At 44.3% G+C, this 17,500-nt stretch overlaps 1 protein-coding gene across 1 annotated transcript in view; it reads right to left on the minus strand.

Annotated features, from left to right (window-relative positions):
- Positions 1-17,500, minus strand: part of LOC308171672 (voltage-dependent R-type calcium channel subunit alpha-1E-like) — a gene marked incomplete at its 3' end in the record, with an annotated part of 200,056 nt that overhangs the window by 7,466 nt on the left and 175,090 nt on the right. The window contains 5 exon segments of the mRNA XM_080546544.1: positions 7,236-7,364; positions 7,878-7,967; positions 10,342-10,441; positions 10,619-10,725; positions 11,718-11,818. Of these exon segments, the coding sequence (XP_080402670.1) occupies positions 7,236-7,364; positions 7,878-7,967; positions 10,342-10,441; positions 10,619-10,725; positions 11,718-11,818 (527 nt within the window).

A 17,500-nucleotide genomic window follows, 5' to 3' on the forward strand; every position in this document is an offset into this window, starting at 1 on the left:
ACAGAACACTACCAGCTGTCAGGACAGAGAGACAGAACACTACCAGCTGTCAGGACAGAGAGACAGAACACTACCAGCTGTCAGGACAGAGAGACAGAACACTACCAGCTGTCAGGACAGAGAGACAGGACACTACCAGCTGTCCACAGACCTGGGGGGTATCCCATCAACCCATCAAGAGTGATTCCATTCAATCTTGCGAGACTTATCAAAATAAGCCTGGATATTCCTTTAGCGACATTGCTGGAATACCCCCCAGTTCAACTATAAACAGCATAGAAAACAACACATTGACGCTTTTACATGCACACCATATTCCGATTAAGGTCAATATTCGGGTTGTTATAATATTCCGAATAAGGTGTTTAGATGACTTTTGCCCAATCGGAATATTGAGCATATTCCGCTTAATACAGGAATATGGTGTGCATGTAAACACAGTCAATGTCAACAACAATAGGGCTGCCTGCATCACATCTCAGCTTTCCAAATCCCACCTCCGACTAGAACTTATGATGCCACTATCATCCTTCGCCACTGATCTGTGGTGTGAATGTTGTGGAGTAGTGTTGTTGTAATGTACTCATGACGCCTTAAGATGGACACCACCAGGCAAAAGATAACCTGGGAGGCCCAAAACCACCTGGGGGGTATTCCATGAAGCTCGATAAAGTTCTAAGCCTCGATAAAGTTCTAAGCCTCGAAAATGTTAGCTTGCGTTCGGTGCCATCAATGTGGCTCAAATAATTCGCTGCTTGGTTGAGCTCCTTCTGAGTCAGATATAATTAGCCTGGTCGCGACCAGGCTAAAACACAGGCTATGGTAAGACGCGCGTCAAAAAAGGCTCACAGGCGGAAACTAAACCCCGAACGACAGTTCCTCATGTGTCTTTTAGGAAATATTAGTTCCCACTTCACACGAGATAGATAGATTAGATAGTTTGACTGTGTGATAGATAGATAATTTGATAATTTGAAAGTGTGATCGATCGATAGATAGTTTGATTGTGTGATAGATAACTAGATATTTTGAAAGTGTGATAGATAGATAGATCGATGGATACATAAATTAAAAAGTGTAAAAAATAAAATAAAATGAATAGGTATGTCTATCAACTTGCATTGCTGTTATCGCAGCGGTCTGGCTGGCGCAGTGGTTAAGACAGCCGGCTCGAGTTCCAAAGGTTGTGAGTTCGAGACTTGACTAAGTGATTTATTTTTTATTTTTTTACATTTAACCGAAGATTTCATGCAAAGGCTTCAAACACCATTGTAATCGTGTCAGTTCTTGTAAATTAGCCTGCACCATAATTTTATAGCCTACATACTTTTTTAGATGAGATTTTAGATTAGATTCAGACAACGAAATGCAGTAAAAAGTGCGTCTGAAGAGGGATTCGAACCATGTCTAAAAATGATGAATAAATCCTGTGGCAGCGGTCGATACCACTAGGCCATTGCGGCGATATGACGGTTTGTAGCCTGCTGCTGATATCACCACAGTAGTAAAATTCATTTATTAAAATATGAACATATAACAATAACTGGGGCTAGTATGACCTACGCATTTAATCGGTCAGCAATTTCTTGCCAAACCATTTCCCTCGCCTTGTTAATTGCGGCAGTATTGCACTATTTTACATCTTATTTTTCCGTCTTCATAAAGATCAATAATTCGGGAATGCTGCGCAAATGTAGTACCCCTGCAGAGTGGAGTATCTTAATTTCGACAGATCGACTCTTCTGGGCTCTTTATGTCTGCGTGCACGCGCCCATATCGAAGATTTGTAAGCCTGTCTTCTGTGAACACTGATGACACAAGGCTGATCCTCGTTCGAGGAATCACCTGAGGCTTGAATTCCAATCTCGAGTTGCCTGATCGCCGCATTTATTTATATCGCCGCTATACTGATCCACCTTTAGTGGAATGGCCCCCTGGAGCAGAACTGTGACACAACTGCTGGAACCGATGAACCTGTCATGGGGACAGGTGCAGCATGCTGCCAAGGACCGAACACAATGGAGAGAGCTCACTGTAGCCTTATGTCCCATAGGGGATGAAGAGGAGTAGGAAAGTAAGTAAGTAAGTAAGTAATGATGTTGTTGTCAATTTGCTTTGAACTTAAACAAAAATATTTTGAGGAGGGAGATAAGGCCGGTAGACTACTCGCCAGATATATTAAACAAAGAGAAGCACGGAGCACTATTCCAGCCATTAGGGGGGGGCGATGGGCATCTTCTTTATGACCCCAAAGAAATAAATGGTGCATTCCGTGACTTCTATGTAAACCTTTACACCTCTGAGTCAAAGGTGAACAAAACAGACATCACTTATTTTTTATCAACTCTCAATCTTCCGTCGTTATCTGAGGACCAGCTCGAGAGTCTTGACTCACATATTACTATTGAGGAGATAGTTGACGTTATTAAGCACCTACCTTCAAGTAAAGCGCCAGGTGTAGATGGCTTCACGGCTTCTACAAGGCCTACTCCAAAGAACTTGCTCCATTACTACTAAACACCTATAATGAAGCCCTGGAAAAGGGAAAACTTCCTCCTACTCTATCGGAGGCCATTATTACCCTTATTTTGAAGGAAGGGAAGGACCCTTTAGATTGTAAGAATGTCAGACTTATCAGTTTAACCTCCTGCGATAGTAAGATATTATCAAATTTCTGGCTAACCGCCTTGACAAGGTGATAACCTCTCTGATTCACCCCGAGCAGGTCGGTTTTATACGCTCCCGTTCCTCTGCAGACAATGTTAGGAGATTTGTTGATATTATGTGGGCCACTCGGGACAATGCCTCTCCCATGGCCGCCATCTCGCTGGACGCTGAGAAGGCGTTCGACAGGGTGGAATGGCAATACTTACTCTCCGCCCTGGAATGCTTTGGTTTCAGCAAGAAGTTTATAGAGTGGATTAGTCTTATATATACTAACCCTACGGCATCAGTGCTTACCAATGGCATTATGTCATCTCCCTTTGAGCTGGGTAGGGGTACGAGACAGGGGGACCCCCTCTCCCCCCTGCTCTTTGCTGTTGCTCTCGAACCGTTAGCAATGGCTATCCGGAGAGAACCCACGTTTCCAGGTATTCAAATCGGTGATAGATGTCATAAACTGATGCTATATGCGGATGACATTCTTTTATTTGTCTCAGATCCAGAACGCTCTCTTTCCTCCCTATTTAGAATCATTGACAAGTTTTCATCTATTTCAGGTTATAAAGTGAACTGGACAAAGTCGGCGGCTCTTCCTCTTTCGCCATATTGTCCCAAATCCCTTTTTCAAGCAGGCACCTTTTCTTGGCCTAAGAAAGGCATTAGATATCTTGGCCTAACATTCCCCCCCTCACTGGCTGATTTAGTTAAAATAAACTTTGTTCCCCTATTGGATAAACTGCGGGCAGATGTAGAGCGGTGGTCTCCACTATTTCGTGTGGGGCAAAGTAAATATAATAAAGATGACCTGTGTTCCTAGATTTAACTACCTGTTACAAGCTCTCCCAGTCCGAATCCCATTACACTACTTTAAACAATTGGATCAAATTTGTAATACATTTTTATGGAACAACAAACGTCCTAGAATGAGCCTGCGGAAACTGCAGAGGCCTGTAGACCGAGGAGGTCTTGCTGTTCCTAACCTGTTATATTACCATTATGCTTTCACTCTCAGGCACATGGCACACTGGACTCTGCCTCCAGAGAGAGCCCCCCCGTGGTTCCATATTGAAAGTGCAATCTGCACCCCTCTGGCACTCAGGTGCTGTATTACGGCCAGACTAACCCAAGAGAATCGATCGCACCCTATTTTATCCCATATACAATGGGTTTGGAAGAGAGTTGCTTACATCTTTAAATTTGACCCCTATCTTCACCAGTCTGCTGGGATCTGGCTGAACCCCAAGCTGTGTATAGATAAATCGCCCTTCTTTTGGAAGCCCTGGTTTCAAAAAGGTATCGAAGTTCTAGAAGACCTATATCAGGATGGAACGCTAAAATCTTTTGAGGCTCTTAGAAGGGAATTTGATTTACCACACAATCAATTTTGGAAGTATTTACAGCTAAGACACTTAATGGTGCAAGCATTTGGCTCCCCCACAACTGCCCCACCTAGTGGTGATACACTGGTATGGTTTCTGAACATTCTTGGACTAGGTCATGAAGCCTCTGCTTACTATTCGAGGATCCTAGTGGCCTCAGACCCAAACATATGGTCTCTTAAACTAACATGGGAAATAGACTTAAATGTATCATTTACAGAGGCAGAATGGGGAAGAATTCTCAAGAATGTGGAAAAAATGTCAAGGGAACTCCGAACGAGACTAATCCAATTCAAGATTATTAACAGAATCTACTGGACACCATCCAGGCTACATAGAGTGGGTCTGGTTGACAGTTCGGAGTGCTGGAGGTGTAGTGACAGGAATGGTACTCTAGTGCATATGCTTTGGGGATGTCCAAAAACCCAGGAGTTTTGGCTAGCCATCCATGGTTATCTGGAAAAAATTGTCGGCCTTGACATTCCGTTCACCCCCAGTCTTTTTATTTTGGGTGACCCCACAGCATTAAGTGAGGTGACTCCACCACTCGCCAATTGGATCCAGACTGCGTTAATGCTAGGACGGAAACTATTAGTTAAAGAGTGGAAGGCCTCATCAGCACCAGCACCGTCTCTGTGGCACATTTCTCTTGGGCAGCTGGCAGCCCTAGAACAATTATCATATAGGCTGCTAGATAAGGTGGAGGAATACCGCTTGAAATGGGGGCAGTATCACTCATATATTGAGAAATAATGGCAACTCCAGCTCATGTAAATAGCAATATTTTTATTTATTTTATTTATTTTATTTATTTTATTTATTTTATTTAATTATAAGTAGCAATATCCCAAATGTAAAAAGTGAAAGTAAACTGCTATAAATATGATTGTTAGACAATGCTGTAGATTTACATTGCTGTACATCACCTTTATGTTTTGTTGTGTCTATTTTTTGTCTTTTTAATTTTATTGTTCAATGTCAACTGTTACGTGTGATGGATGTCTGTTCATTGTCTGTTAATTGAAAATAATAAAAAAAACTATTAATCATTAAAAAAAAATGTGCTTTGAACTTCTCTATTGTATTTGAACGTCTCTACTGTTAGATCTTGGTGGGATTGTCTAGAAACATATATGCTTATGTCACTCAGACACACACATAACACATACACACTCACATACACACACACATTCTGCTTCTTCCAGGTCAGCCTGATCTTCACGGTTAGCAGTGACGCCACAAATAGACAGATTCGGGGTTGTTATCTTAAGACCTTGGGGGGTGGTAAGCGCCAGGGATGGTGAGCTCATTCACAACGTAACATCTGAGATAACATGAAAAGTATTTAAACCTGTCTGTATTTCATAATGATGTCGAATGCTGGAATGCTGACGAAGCTAGTTTGCTGTTGTCTAAATAAATCTTATAGTACTCATTCCGACCTGTGTTAAACATTCTATTCCTTGTCAAATTGTGTATGCTGCACACCTAATCTATCCTGAGATGACACAACGCATTTAAGATCACAAATCCTCAATAGATTGATCCATTCCATCATTTTACCGACAAGAAGATTATTCACTATGATATTTGATTGTGTTTCTTATTGAGCCTTCTCCAAAGCAGCCCCTAGGCTCTGGAATAGTCTCCCCCTCCACATCAGATCCACTCAGAGCATCAAGGCTTTTAAAACAACTAGCTAAAACACATCTTTTCTACCTGGCCTTTGACCTGAGGTGAGCCTGCATCCCGACACTGCACTTTATTTCTGCACTTGTATTTGTATTGCACTTTGTTTTTATGTTTTTATCTATTTTATCAGTTTTTTATCTGTATTTTATCTTGTTTTTCTCTTTTACCAGTGTTTAATCTTTTTATCTGTTTTTTAAGCACTTTGGGCGCCTGTTTGTCGTAAAATTGTGCAATATAAATAAACGTTATGTTACTAATTGAATGTTCTGTTACAGCTGCCTCTGATGTGGCTCTGAGAAGACCCAGAACGTATCATGTTCTATGTGTGGGATGATTAAGGTCCGATTAGGTCTGATTAAGGTCAATATAATAATAAGGTTGATTGTTTGACAGGGTTTGAAGGGATTGTTTGACAATTAGGTAAGGTTTTCTGTCAAATGTTATGTTGCTATCATTATGTGCTTACTATATTAAAATAAAACATTATTTGTGTGCTGAAGTATCAACTCAGCTCCAGTAGCACAGATAAGTCATTCTTTGGCACCAGTAGATGGCGTCATGCAAGTGAAATCCATTTACAATCTATAAACATATTGAAGAGGAAGACCATGCGTTGGCTGATGCCTTTCCAGCTCATAGGAAGCCCCACCCTAGTTCACCTTAGTAGAGTCCTTTCTCAATTGTTAGGAACATGACTCCACACGTCCTCTCCTCAGTCCTCCAGTCACTTCCTACTGACTAACCATTTACATTTACATTTTTGGCATTTAGCAGACGTCTTTATCCAAAGCGACTTACAATAAATACATTTGTCTAAGTAAGTGAATCATCTATCCACAGTCATCGCAAGAGGCCAGAGGTCATTGGCAGTCGAATGTTTTATTATTTACAGTAGAGAAACTCTACAGAGGGGTAGAGGGGATGGAGAGGTTTCAGGAGGGACAGTTAAGGTGTAGCCTAAACAGATGGGTCTTCAGGTTACGGCGGACGATATGGAGTGACTCTGCAGTCCTGACAGCGGTGGGGAGCTCGTTCCACCAGCGGGGTGCCAGGACGGTGAAAAACCATGACTGGGTAGTGTGACTGCTGCATCCCCGTAGAGGCGGTGGTGACAGTCGGCCAGCAGAGGTGGAAGAGCGGAGTGAACGGGCTGATGTTTGGAGGCTGACCATTGCTTTCATGTAGGAGGGGGCTGTTCCTTTCGCCGCCCGGTTGGCGAGCACCAGCGTTTTGAATCTGATGTGAGCTGCTACTGGGAGCCAGTGAAGGGTGCGAAGGAGAGGGGTGGCATGAGAGAATTTGGGATTAGGAGGCGGGGAGCCCGGCCAGGAGTGTGTTGCAGTAGTCAAGGCGGGAAATGACCAGTGACTGGACCAAGAGTTGAGCTGCTTCTCTGGTGAAGAAGAGACGTATCCTTCTGATGTTGTAGAGGAAGAATCTCCAGCAGCGTGCTGTCGCTGTGATGTTTGCCGCACAGGATAAGTGATTGTCAAGGGTCACCCCAAGGTTCTTGGCTGTCTGAGAGGAGGTCACTGTAGAGTTCTCTACTGTGATGGAGAAGTCTTGGAGAGGGCAGGCTTTTCCAGGGAGGCTCAGTCTTGTGGTGAGTTGACATCCAAGCAAAAATGTCTGCAAGAGACACAGAGACACGTGTTGCCGTCTGTGAGTCAGAGGGGGGGAAAGACAGGAAGAGTTGAGTGTCGTTTGTGTAGCAGTGGTAGGAGAAACCATGTGAGAAAATTACTCAGCTAAGAGAATTGGTATAGGGGGACCCCAGTGGTGAGGGCTAGTGGGGAGGACAGTGATCCTCTCCACATCACCTGGCAAGAGCGATCAGCCAGGTACAAACCAGGAGAGTGCAGAGCCAGAGATGCCCAGTTCTGAGAGGGTGGAGAGAAGGATTGGATGGTTGACTGTGTCGAAGGCAGCAGACAGGTCCAGGAGAATGAGAACAGAGGAGAGGGTAGAAGTTCGAGCAGAGTGGAGGGCCTCTGTGACAGCAAGGAGAGCAGTCTCAGTAGAGTGCCCAGCCTTAAAGCCAGATTGGTAAGTGTCAAGGGGGTTGTTCTGAAGGAGATAGAGAGACAGTTGGTTAGATACAGCGAGTTCAAGGGTTTTAGAAAAGAAGGAGAGAAGGGATACCGATCTGTAGTTGTGGACCAAAGACGGGTTAAAAGTTGGTTTCTTGAGAAGAGGCTTGACTGGCTGTCTTAAAGGCAGCCGGGACAGATCCTGTGGATTGAGAGGAGTTAATTACAGTTGTAATGAAAGGCAGGAGGTCTTTGGAAATTAATTGGAGAAGAGGGGAGGGGATAGGACCGAGAGGGCAAGTGGTTGCCCACTTAGACGTGATCGTTTTAGAATATCATCAGGGGAGAGGGGGGAACGAGCTGATAAGCCAGAGACTGAGTGCAGCGCAGTGGGTTTGGGAGGGATGGTAGCAGTGTTGGCGAGAGGTTGGAGAAAAGAAACTGCTAACGTCATCAACCTTCCATTCAAAATAGGTGACAAAGTCTTCCACAGACAGGGAGGAGGAGAAGATCTAGGCTCCTCCCCCTTACGTCTCCTCCTATATTCATGTACTAGTGATAGACCTCGACCCGCCGAGGTCTAAGTAGGCTAAAGGAAGGGACAGTATACTAGGTCCTGGAAATTAGATTTCAGGGGTAACCAGGCCCGCCGACATCTGATTAGGCTTAAGGAAGGGACAGTAGGTCCTGGATACTAGATTTCAGGGGTAACCAGGCCCGCCGAGATCCAAGTTAGGCTTAAGGAAGGGACAGTAGGTCCTGGATACTAGATTTCAGGGGTAACCAGGCCCGCCGAGATCCAAGTTAGGCTTAAGGAAGGGACAGTAGGTCCTGGATACTAGATTTCAGGGGTAACCAGGCCCGCCGAGATCCAAGTTAGGCTTAAGGAAGGGACAGTAGGTCCTGGATACTAGATTTCAGGGGTAACCAGGCCCGCCGAGATCCAAGTTAGGCTTAAGGAAGGAACAGTAGGTCCTGGATACTCGATTTCAGGGGTAACCAGGCCCGCCGAGATCCAAGTTAGGCTTAAGGAAGGGACAGTAGGTCCTGGATACTAGATTTCAGGGGTAACCAGGCCTGCCGAGATCCAAGTTAGGCTTAAGGAAGGGACAGTAGGTCCTGGATACTAGATTTCAGGGGTAACCAGGCCCGCCGAGATCCAAGTTAGGCTTAAGGAAGGGACAGTAGGTCCTGGATACTAGATTTCAGGGGTAACCAGGCCCACCGAGATCCAAGTTAGGCTTAAGGAAGGGACAGTAGGTCCTAGATACTAGATTTCAAGGGTAACCAGGCCCGCCGAGATCCAAGTTAGGCTTAAGGAAGGGACAGTAGGTCCTGGATACTAGATTTCAGGGGTAACCAGGCCCGCCGAGATCCAAGTTAGGCTTAAGGAAGGGACAGTAGGTCCTGGATACTAGATTTCAGGGGTAACCAGGCCCGCTGAGATCCAAGTTAGGCTGAAGGAAGGGACAGTAGGTCCTGGATACTAGATTTCAGGGGTAACCAGGCCCGCCGAGATCCAAGTTAGGCTTAAGGAAGGGACAGTAGGTCCTGGATACTAGATTTCAGGGGTAACCAGGCCCGCCGAGATCCAAGTTAGGCTTAAGGAAGGGACAGTAGGTCCTAGATACTAGATTTCAGGGGTAACCAGGCCCGCCGAGTTCCAAGTTAGGCTTAAGGAAGGGACAGTAGGTCCTGGATACTAGATTTCAGGGGTAACCAGGCCCGCCGAGATCCAAGTTAGGCTTAAGGAAGCATTAGCATGACTACACTCACTGAGGGGGCTACAATAATATATAGTAGTGTATGAATGTATGACATGTATCACATAGTGTGTAAGAAATGTAAATCTTTACCTTTTCTTTTGACTGTTTTCCCCTGCTTTTATATTCATTATATGCTTGTATATGTTTTTATATTCACTTTATGTTCCTATTCCTGTTGTAAAGCACTTTGATCGCATTTCTTGTATGAGGTGCTATATAAATAAAGCTTTACTTACTTACTTACTTGCTTACTCCTCCAGTGCTTACGTCTCCTCCTCCAGTGCTTTTTTGCAGACGAAGTGAGCGGAGGACGGAGGAGATGACGCGAGGAGTCGTGTTCCTTAACAGCTGAGAAAAAAACCTCTCTAAGGTTTCCACTTTCTGGGTGGAAAGATAGCCAGATGGCTACTCTGATAGTCGGCTACTCTGATAGTCGGTAGTGACTAGGGACTGATTTGGGATTCAGAATGGGAGTGAGGTAAATGGTAAATGGACTACACTTATATAGCCTTTATCCAAAGCGCTTCACAACTGCCTCTCATTCACCCATTCACACACACATTCACACACCAATGGCGGCAAGCTACCATGCAAGGCGCCGGCCCACTCACTGGGAGCAATTTGGGGTTCAGTGTCTTGCCCAAGGACACTTCGACATGTGGCCAGCCGGGGCTCGAACCGCCAATCTGCCAACCTTGCGATCATTAGACGGCGGCTCTACCTCCTGCGCCACAGCCGCCCACTGGATCCTTACCTCAGAGTGCTGTTCACTGGATCCTTACCTCAGAGTGCTGTTCACTGGATCCTTACCTCAGAGTGCTGTTCACTGGTGTCCCTGTCGGAGGTTAAGGGCTTCATGAACAGGTCCTGGGGGGAAATGGGACTCAAGGCCAGAAGGCCTCCTCTGGACCTACAGGGGGACCGAAGGAAAACAGTCAGAGATACACTAATAAATTACACGCACACACATGCACGCGCGCTCACGCACACATATGCCCATGCACACGAACACGCTGACACTCACACGCACACATATGCACACGCACGCGAACTCGCGGACACATGCACGCACGCAGCATGGACTCACAGCGCGGAGCCGGCACTCTGGGGCATGAGGGAGAGGGGCTGGGCGTTGGAGAGCATGTCCTCTGGGAGGGTGGAGGTGTCCAGGCGCTGGAACATCAGACTCACCTTCTGTGGAAGGAGAGAGGCAGCAGATAACACTACAGGGTGAGGACAGAGATTAATAATAATAATAATAATAATAATAACTTTTATTTGTAAATCACTTTTCCAGCTAACGTTGCAGCTCAAAGTGCTCCAATCAGTATATAATCATAATTTAATTATTTAGTCATTTAAAGGCAATAATAAAAAGATGGGTTTTTAGTCTTGACTTGAACATATTTGCTGAGGTTGCATCCCTAATGTAAACTGGCAGTGCATTCCACAATTTGGGTGCATAAAATGAGAATGCAGCCTCGCCAAATCTCTTCTTTTGTACATGTGGTACACAGAGAAAACCAGTGTCAGAAGACCTGAGAGCTCTATTGGGCTGATATGCTAGCAGAAGACCTGAGAGCTCTATTGGGCTGATATGGTAGCAAAAGATCTTTCAGATATTCTGGTGCTGTGCCAGTGAGAGCTTTATAAACAAGCAGAAGGATCTTGAAATCTATTCTGAACATAACAGGAAGCCAGTGAAGTCTTTTGCTACATGTTTTAGAGTACTCAACCAAGTCAAAATGACATGCCGACGGTAAGGCAGACCCAGGTCTGGGGTCTAATGGCTGTGTTCATAAATTCGCTCTGAGAGCGGCGGAGCGCATACTGTATTCGACACCATAAAGGGAGCAAGTCATTTAATTAGACAAGAGGCATTCCATGAGTGCTGATCAGATTCCAGTGCGAATTTACAGACGCAGCCCATGTAATTTACTTTAGTAAATAACACTAACTTAACTATAATAACAAAAATAATAATAATAATAATAATAATAATAATAATAATACTGTGCTTGATTGTTTCCCTAGTAGAATAAAACAAAAGTGTAATCTCCAAGCCAAATCAAGCACATCTAAAATACGTTCAAGTACAGTTTGGTCGAGGTCTACAGGTGAAAAATGACTGTGATGATGTTAGATAGAATGGAGTGTTTAGATGTGACGCATAGCCTATGGCTAACCTGCGCTTCCAGCTGTTGCCTCAGCTTCTTTGCTTTATTCGTTTTGAAGTAGTCCATAATCATCATGGAGGCGTATATCTTACCAACTGTCATGTCAGTGTCTGGAAGAAACACACAGCCGTTGTTAGATCACCAGCCAATGGCTGCATCGCTACAGTACACGTCTACATATCACTCCATCCACTCTGACTCAGAAATTACCAGGATTGTAGCTTCTTACAGAATTGGCCAAGCTGTTTGTTTCTTAATGAGAAAAGGGGTAATAAATGATCATTACATAGTAGTAACATTTGACAGTTTTGTTATTTAGCAGATGCTCAAATTCAAAGTGCATTCATCTACATTTATTAAAACTAGTACATACATGACCTATCAATGACTTGTTTGTATTTGCCACATTTGCACAACAATATGCATAATACGTACAACATATAAGACAATGTCAACACCAGTCAAGCCCAGCTAGGAATCATTTCTTACTACGTACTTAACAATTGTGTTGAATTCATTGAATCATTGACCAGAAGGTACTTAGCAGCCTGACCTTTACTGTAGATGGTAGCTAGCAGCCTGACCTTTACTGTAGATGGTAGCTAGCAGCCTGACCTTTACTGTAGGTGTTAGCTAGCAGCCTGACCTTTACTGTAGATGCTAGCAGCCTGACCTTTACTGTAGGTGTTAGCTAGCAGCCTGACCTTTACTGTAGATGCTAGCAGCCTGACCTTTACTGTAGGTGTTAGCTAGCAGCCTGACCTTTACTGTAGATGCTAGCAGCCTGACCTTTACTGTAGATGCTAGCAGCCTGACCTTTACTGTAGGTGTTAGCTAGCAGCCTGACCTTTACTGTAGATGCTAGCAGCCTGACCTTTACTGTAGATGCTAGCAGCCTGACCTTTACTGTAGATGCTAGCAGTCTGACCTTTACTGTAGATGCTAGCAGCCTGACCTTTACTGTAGATGCTAGCAGCCTGACCTTTACTGTAGATGCTAGCAGCTTGACCTTTACTGTAGGTGTTAGCTAGCAGCCTGACCTTTACTGTAGATGCTAGCAGTCTGACCTTTACTGTAGATGCTAGTGTAACGGAGTAGAAAGTTCAAAGTTCAATTATAGCTAAAATAGAGCTAAACTGCGCCCTCTAGGGGTGTAATGACGTGGTGTATCCGTAGGGGTATATCCGGGGTGTATCCGGGTCACGGCACCAATGTGACGGGGTGTATCTTTGCATGAATCACTCTCAGCTGGATGGCTCACGTTCATTTATTCTGTAGAAAACAGTGCATCAAATTCTGGACACGGGACTTGCAGGGTCATCGAGCTAAATTAGTAAATTAGTAAATCGAGGTGAGAGAGGGAAGAGGAAGATCGCAGACCGGTGGGAATCAACTCCTTTCGATGTGGTGTCTGTGAGATCGGACATCAACGTGTACAGGATCAGAGATGTTGTCACGAATAGAGAGAAGGTTGTACACAGGAACATGCTGCTTCCGGTTGACTTCTTGACAGTTCCGGAACAAGATGGGAACCCGGCATCCCTAGAGGAGTCGCAGTCTATAGCTTCCTGTGCCAGTGTTCAGGGCTCTGTCACCTCTGATGTTGAAGAGGCCTCTCGGTTGCGCACCAGGGACTGGGTCTTGGAGTCGCCTGAGCACGCGGGGGCAGAGAGCATCCATGAGGAAGAAGCTGACGGAGGGACTATGCCCGTGCCGAATGCCTCGAAGGAAGACCGACCAGATGAGTTGCTGGATAGTGTTCCTGATGACTCTGTACCTGACTGCCACACTGATTATCCCCCTGACACAGTATGTGACACAGTACACTCACCTGAAGCTAGATGTGATGCCCATGGTGACCTCCCAGTTCTAGTTGAGGTTGAGCCAGAGCAGGTAGTTTGCACACGTTCACAGAGTGCTCAAGTTCCATCAGTTGTCACGAGATGTGGGAGGAGTGTTAGGAACCCAAATAGGCTTATTTGTGAGATGTCAGGGCAGATGCTTAAAGGGAGTACTGAGCCTTTCATAGGTTCTGCATTTAGTTTCATTGCGGCGTCTATGTAGGGGCGTAGTGCAGGGGTGCTCATTACGTCGATCGCGATCGGCGGTAGTGTGGGTAGATCACACGGCATTGAAAAAAAAAAAAAAATAGTTTTTTTTTTTTTTTTTTTTTGAAAAGTAGACGGGGACGCCTCCCGTCTGGACCACACAGGAGAGGGCATCACTCAGCCCCGCGCCGCCTCACAACACACACACACACACACACACACACACACACAAGCACACACACACACACACACACACACACACACACAGACAGACACAAGCACACACACATGCACACACAGACAGACAGACACACACACACACACACACAGACAGACAGACAGACAGACACACACAGACAGACACACACAGACAGACAGACAGACACACACACACACTCCGCCGCCCGGAGACGTCGATGGCACCTGGCTTGGCACTGGCCAGTCTGGTGTAAACCACTCAGAGCTCCTGAGTTAATGTTAATGTTAATGGACTACCAGTGTGAATATTTGTTATATAGTTTAATAAATCTCTTCTTTGATTTTGAAACAGTGTAGCGTGGCCTTAATTTGTTATTATTACAGTACATTTTTGTGTTCGCAGCAATGGCAATATGTTTTATTTGGTTGGTAGATCTTGTTGAGCTGGTAATTTGAAAAGTAGCTCACAAGCCTAAAAAGTGTGAGCACCCCTGGCGTAGTGCATCCAGTTTTTTTTCTTTCTTTATTTTGCTTCCGGTCTGAGTCGTGACCTAGAGTCATGAGATTCTCTTGTAAGGGCAAAGTTATGTTGATAGGTACCTTACCGAAAAAAATCTGATGTATGAATTTCAATCAGGATTCAGAACATCCCATTCCACTGACACATGCCTTCTCTATTTGAACGACCACATCAACCATGAGGTGGACTCGGGCAAGTACTGCGGCATGGTCATGCTGGACCTCCAGAAGGCCTTCGACACAGTAGATCACCACATATTGTTAGATAAACTGAAAGCAATTGGGTTCGATAGAACATCGGTGAGCTGGATGCAATCCTACTTAGAGGGGAGGGAACAGGTGGTTAGTGTGAACGGAACACTGTCCCCCCCCCTCCCAGTGACCTGCGGCGTTCCACAAGGAAGCATATTGGGACCTTTACTGTTCCTAATATATGTGAATGACATGTCATCAGCATGTGATTGCAATTTGTTCCTGTTCGCGGATGACTCGGCTCTGCTGGTCTCTGACAGGGACATATTGCAGGTGGAAAAAGCGCTAAGCACTGAACTGAGTAGAATCTGCATCTGGCTAGCTGACAATAAACTATCAATACACCTAGGTAAAACTGAAACCATCCTATACGGATCCCCATCTAAACTCAGAAAGGCTGTAAATTTCAAAATAAAAGTGGGTAACATTAATATCACAAGAAAAGAGGATATTACATACCTGGGCTCCATCTTAGAGGCAAATCTTTCCGGAGATAAAATGGCAGCAAAAGTAATCAAAAAAGTGAACCATAGAACTAGATTCTTGTACAGGATATCCTCACTTGTCAGTAAAAACACACTGAGGACCCTATCAGGAGCTCTCATTCAATGTCACATCGACTATGCCGTAACATCATGGTACTATAGAACCACAAAGGCCCAAAAAACAAGACTCCAGACAGCCCAAAATAAACTGGTTAGGCTTTTGCTAGGCCTCAACCCTAGGACACATCTAACCGCTGCTCATTTTTTGAGCCTTGATTGGCTACGAGTAGTTGACAGAGTGCAGCAGCTTGCACTGGGCCTGGTCTTCAAGATACGCTACACCACAAAGACACCCAAGTACCTGTCAACATACTTCCAAAAAGTGAACAACGTCCACACATACAATACCAGAGGAAGCTCCACGAACCACGTTCAACCGCGTTGCACCACAAACAAGGGGTTAAACTCGTTTGCAAACTATGCAGTAAAAATGTGGAACGCCCTTCCTATAATCTTAAAGGAGTGCAAAACACTGCCCACCTTCAAAACCACTCTCAAAAAACATTTACAGGAGGCTGCAATCCGTAACTGGACCCTCTAAATCAAAAATCAGATTAAAAGACCCGAACTACCCACTGTACATACTTTGTGTTTTGTCCCCCGCCCCCACCTGTGGTGTATGTCCCCACCTGTCCTACCCGCTGTACATACCTAATGTTTTGTTATATTGTTCTTCCCATGATGGATGTATGTTTATCTTGTAGATAGTACTAGTTATTTGTCTGTATTGTCTTGTAGATAGTACTAGTTTTTTTTGTCTGTCTTACATGTAACGATGAATTGAGAATCAAGGACCCCAATTGAAATAAGCCAGTGGCTTTCTTGGGTTTTTATCCTGTTAGTTGACCTTGTATGTAATATGTACTTTCATGTACCTACTCCTGCAAATCTTCTAATAAAGTTTTCAATCAATCAATCAATGTACAACTGTGGGATGTAGATGGCATCTCTTTCTCCTCTGTGATAAGTACGGGTTTTGGTACCAATCTGTCCTTACACACATCTTATGGAAGAATTTATAATGTTGAGTTTTGGTACATCAGTGCTCGAGATCCACGTTGTTTTTTTGTTTTGTCATTTGTTTGTTTTTTCGCTCCTGTTTTATTTTTTAGTGTCCTCCGGTTTTCATGCTGTTGCCCCATTTTAGTATAATTTAAGGGGGGTGTATGTAACGGAGTAGAAAGTTCAAAGTTCAATTATAGCTAAAATAGAACTAAAATAAACTGCGCCCTCTAGGGGTTTAATGACGTGGTGTATCCGTAGGGGTATATCCGGGGTGTATCCGTGACCCGGATGCCGTGTAAATACAGCTGGACAGTGCAATTGCACGGGACGTAACGTGATCTCCCTCAGTTCATTCTTAACCACTGATGCGGTAAGGTCATGTTTTCTGCAGGGTCTGAGATCGTATATCATTTAAGAGATTATTAATGTACCTATGTTTTATTTGAATGTTTAATGATCAAGATAGCTGTTTTGAGTTTCCCTGTTTATAGTATTTTAGTTTGGAACATCACAAGTTTAGTAATATGAGTTTTAAGTTGTTAACATTGATGGCGTTAACGTGAATGTTCGTGTAACACCATTTTAGAATTTAGCTCGATGACCCTGCAAGTCCCGTGTCCAGAATTTGATGCACTGTTTTCTACAGGTAATATTATTATTGTTGTGTTATTATATGTCTGTTGTTCTGTTAGTAGACCGTATTGTATGAGGTTGGGTCTTCCACCTCGCTAGTTTGCACCACGCTCGCGGCTTACCTAGCAGTCAGGTTGCAGCCATTGTTGCACGTGGTGCGCATGCGTATCTCAAGTGCGTGGTTTTTCCATGCATTTGGATGTTATGATTTCTTGTTGTTGTTGTTGTTAAATGAATACCACTATATGATCACACAAGTGAAGATTTATGTAGTCTACACATTTTGTATTTTTGTTTTATATTATTGTTATAATTTGTGTAGTATGAGTGACTACTATGTCTCAGTTCATCTGAAAACACTGACTGGAATTTAGCTCGATGACCCTGCAAGTCCCGTGTCCAGAATTTGATGCACTGTTTTCTACAGAATAAATGAACGTGAGCCATCCAGCTGAGAGTGATTCATGCAAAGATACACCCCGTCACACTAGCAGCCTGACCTTTACTGTAGATGCTAGCAGCCTGATCTGTACTGTAGATGCTAGCAGCCTGACCTTTACTTAGTGTAGATGCTAGCAGCCTGAGGCTAGGT

This window comes from Nansenia antarctica (genome assembly GCF_963989245.1).
Source record: "Nansenia antarctica genome assembly, chromosome: 16".
NCBI lineage: Eukaryota > Metazoa > Chordata > Actinopteri > Argentiniformes > Microstomatidae > Nansenia > Nansenia antarctica.